General features: G+C 31.5%; 1 protein-coding gene across 1 annotated transcript; it reads right to left on the bottom strand.

Moving 5' to 3' along the window:
• Positions 1-1,284: 1,284 nt before the first annotated feature.
• On the bottom strand, positions 1,285-2,362 carry LOC135963850 (chymotrypsin-2). The gene is made up of 2 exons (XM_065515844.1): positions 1,622-2,362; positions 1,285-1,489 (listed from the first exon to the last, which is right to left on the bottom strand). The coding sequence occupies exons 1-2, from the start codon at positions 2,360-2,362 to the stop codon at positions 1,325-1,327; spliced, it is 906 nt and encodes a 301-aa protein (XP_065371916.1). The 3' UTR covers positions 1,285-1,324.
• Between the last annotated feature and the right edge of the window lie 396 nt (positions 2,363-2,758).

Genomic DNA, 2,758 nt, shown 5'->3' with positions numbered 1-2,758 from the left:
TAAAATCAGCAAAATCGGTCCACAAATGGCTGAGATACGAGGAAAAACCAGGACAACCTCGATTTTTGACCTATATCTGGATTACTAAGTCATTAATATAGACAATATGGATATCTACTGATAGATATTTCAAAGACCCTTTCAACGACCATAAGTAAGACCATAGTAAGTTGGACCTACAATGGGTAAAAATCGGAAAAAATATTTTTAAACCGAATTGAAAAAAAAAAAAAAAATTAAATTTAAAAAAAAAAATTAAAACTTTAAAAAAAAATTTTAAATTTAAAAAAAAATTTAATAACAATTCAAACATTTTTTTTTTCAAAAAATATCAGAAGAAAATTTAGACAATTAAATTAATTCCCTGTTAAAGTTTCATATTATACCCAACATTAGACATGTTGACCAGCGAAAAATGTTCACTGGGTACAGACAACAATAATTCATTTATTTGTTACCATTCAATCCATTCGAATTACTCAACTCTGTACACTTTCCAACCAAAGTTCTCAGTAGAAGTGACTTTGAGTTTATGGATGGCACTGCCATGTACAATTGGGTCGTCAATGAAATTCGTTTAAATAAATAAACTAAAATAAAAAGATTCTCATTTAAATTTTTATTGACAAACAAATTGAATTGATTGATTTAAATTAATTTATGGTTACTATTGTTGTCTTTTTCAGAATGTACACAAGGAAGGGGGAAATAACTTTGCGACAACATTCATGGGTACTTAATGAAAAACGAAAATGAATACAGTTTTTCATTTAGCACCCTGTATATATGCGTTATTCACACAAATAAACATTTTTATTAAGAAAATTTATATCTTTAGTGATCTCAGATAAAATTAACACTACATTTAATATTTCAAAATTCTAACTCGCAGTTCCAATTGCAATGAAATTTCATATTTTCATAGCAGATACCTGCTCAAATTTATGTTTAAACGATGGATTCCACAGACCCCAGAAGTTGCGCTTAAGGGTCTCGAAATAAGACATCTCTAACATGTGAAACAGCTAGTTAAAAATATAAATTGTTGTTCTAATTTATTTCAATTTTGCCCCACTGTCTAAGGCAAGAGTAAAGTTCTTTAATTGCTCTATAATATATTTTCACACTTAACTTCTTTTAGCTATTTCGCTGCACTTCACTTTTAATTTTACGCAAATTCAAAGCAAATGGAAAATCTACGATGTAATGCAACAAACACAGAATTTAACTTAACCATTGAAAATAATTTCATGCTTTAATTTATCCATTCAAATACACACACTCTTTACTATTTTTTATGGTAAAATCTTTATTATTTACAGCTTTATGGTATTTCACTGGTAATCACTTTGGTAATGTAGGGTAGAAAGCTGGAAACTCTTGAATAAACATCAGGTCTACCTTGGGCACAGGTGGCTGAACCATATGAAACAATACCAACGAGTTGTAAAGGACGTTGTGTGGTAACCAATGGACCACCAGAATCACCCTGGAAACAAAGGAAAATAAATCATATAAAAGGTGGCCATGCAAATAACTTATTTTTTAAAAGTTCTTTAAATAAATATTGCATCTGATAATTTTGACAAAGGAAACCAAAACAATTAGTTTTTTAGCTTACCATACACGATCCTTGTCCTTTAACTGACAATGCACAAATTTCATTTGTCGTCACTCTAAATCCTTTTCTACCACATTCCTCATTCGAAATAGTTGCATACTCCAATTGCTGTAAGTTATTAGGCAAGCCGCCAGCCGCTGTGGGAGTTGTAGCTCCCCAACCTGTTATACGCACTTTAACTCTGTCACCCACACGATTTACACTGCCCAAGCTAATAGTACCTATTGTGTTGCGATGTAAATTAAATGCTGGCTGTACTTTTAAAATAGCAATATCGTTAATAATTCTTGGACTCAATGAAAATTTTGGATGTACACGTTTAGCTGCCGCTCTATGTCGTTGGCCGCCTGTATTCCAAGTTAAAGTGCCAGCAACTATATGTATATCCTCAGGTTTCATTTTGTCTACACAATGAGCAGCGGTTAGTACATGATTAGCACTAACAATGGCACCGCCACAAAAGTGGCGCCAGCGATTACGTCGATAAGCTTGCAGGGATACTTGAAAAGGTACAATTTTCTTAACCACCTGGCCACCATTTATTCGGGAGTCGTTAAATTTATTATATACATCGCCTATGTTTCTAAGTGCCACCAAATCATTTAAGGCATCTTCTGTAATAGCAATATCATCATATTCTTCAGTTTGTGTTGTATGTAACTCATTTTCATCCGTTTGAGCTTTCGCAGTCACAAGAAATAAAATTAAAACTGCACTAATTGTGAGAATAATTTTAAACATTGTGCTTGCGAATTTCTGATAAAATACTGTATGTATTCTAGAGATGTGCCTAGCTTTTATAATTCAAAAATTAGGTTAATTTTTGTTTCTTAAGATAAACATCGTGTTATAAATAGCTTATTTACTTACCATACTTTTGATAAAATGTGAATAAAATTAAATTTATCAATCTCTTGTAAATAAAACTGATCTAGTTTACTGGGATAGATATGATGATGTACGAAAATTATTCATTGCATATAAATAACACAAGTTTACAAAAAATATTTGTTTTTTGTCCATTGCAATATGTGTCCAAAAGCCAAAATTGCGGCAAAAATTATTTCCAAGGGAGCTAGCATCATAACACTTTATTTAAAAGAATTGGCAATAACCCCCTCCCCCTCTAATCTGATA

Source organism: Calliphora vicina, chromosome 1, assembly GCF_958450345.1.
Source record: "Calliphora vicina chromosome 1, idCalVici1.1, whole genome shotgun sequence".
Classification (NCBI taxonomy): Eukaryota; Metazoa; Arthropoda; class Insecta; order Diptera; family Calliphoridae; genus Calliphora; species Calliphora vicina.
The sequence above is the reverse complement of the archived record's forward strand: the minus strand, read 5'-3'. Positions and strand labels throughout refer to the sequence as shown.

Excerpts from the sequence above, each read along its gene's own strand:
- LOC135963850 (XM_065515844.1), bottom strand. The coding sequence starts at position 2,362 with ATGTTTAAAATTATTCTCACAATTAGTGCAGTTTTAATTTTATTTCTT. Across the intron at positions 1,490-1,621 it reads AAGGACAAGGATCGTGTATG|GGTGATTCTGGTGGTCCATT; the intron begins GTAAGCTAAAAA and ends CTTTGTTTCCAG.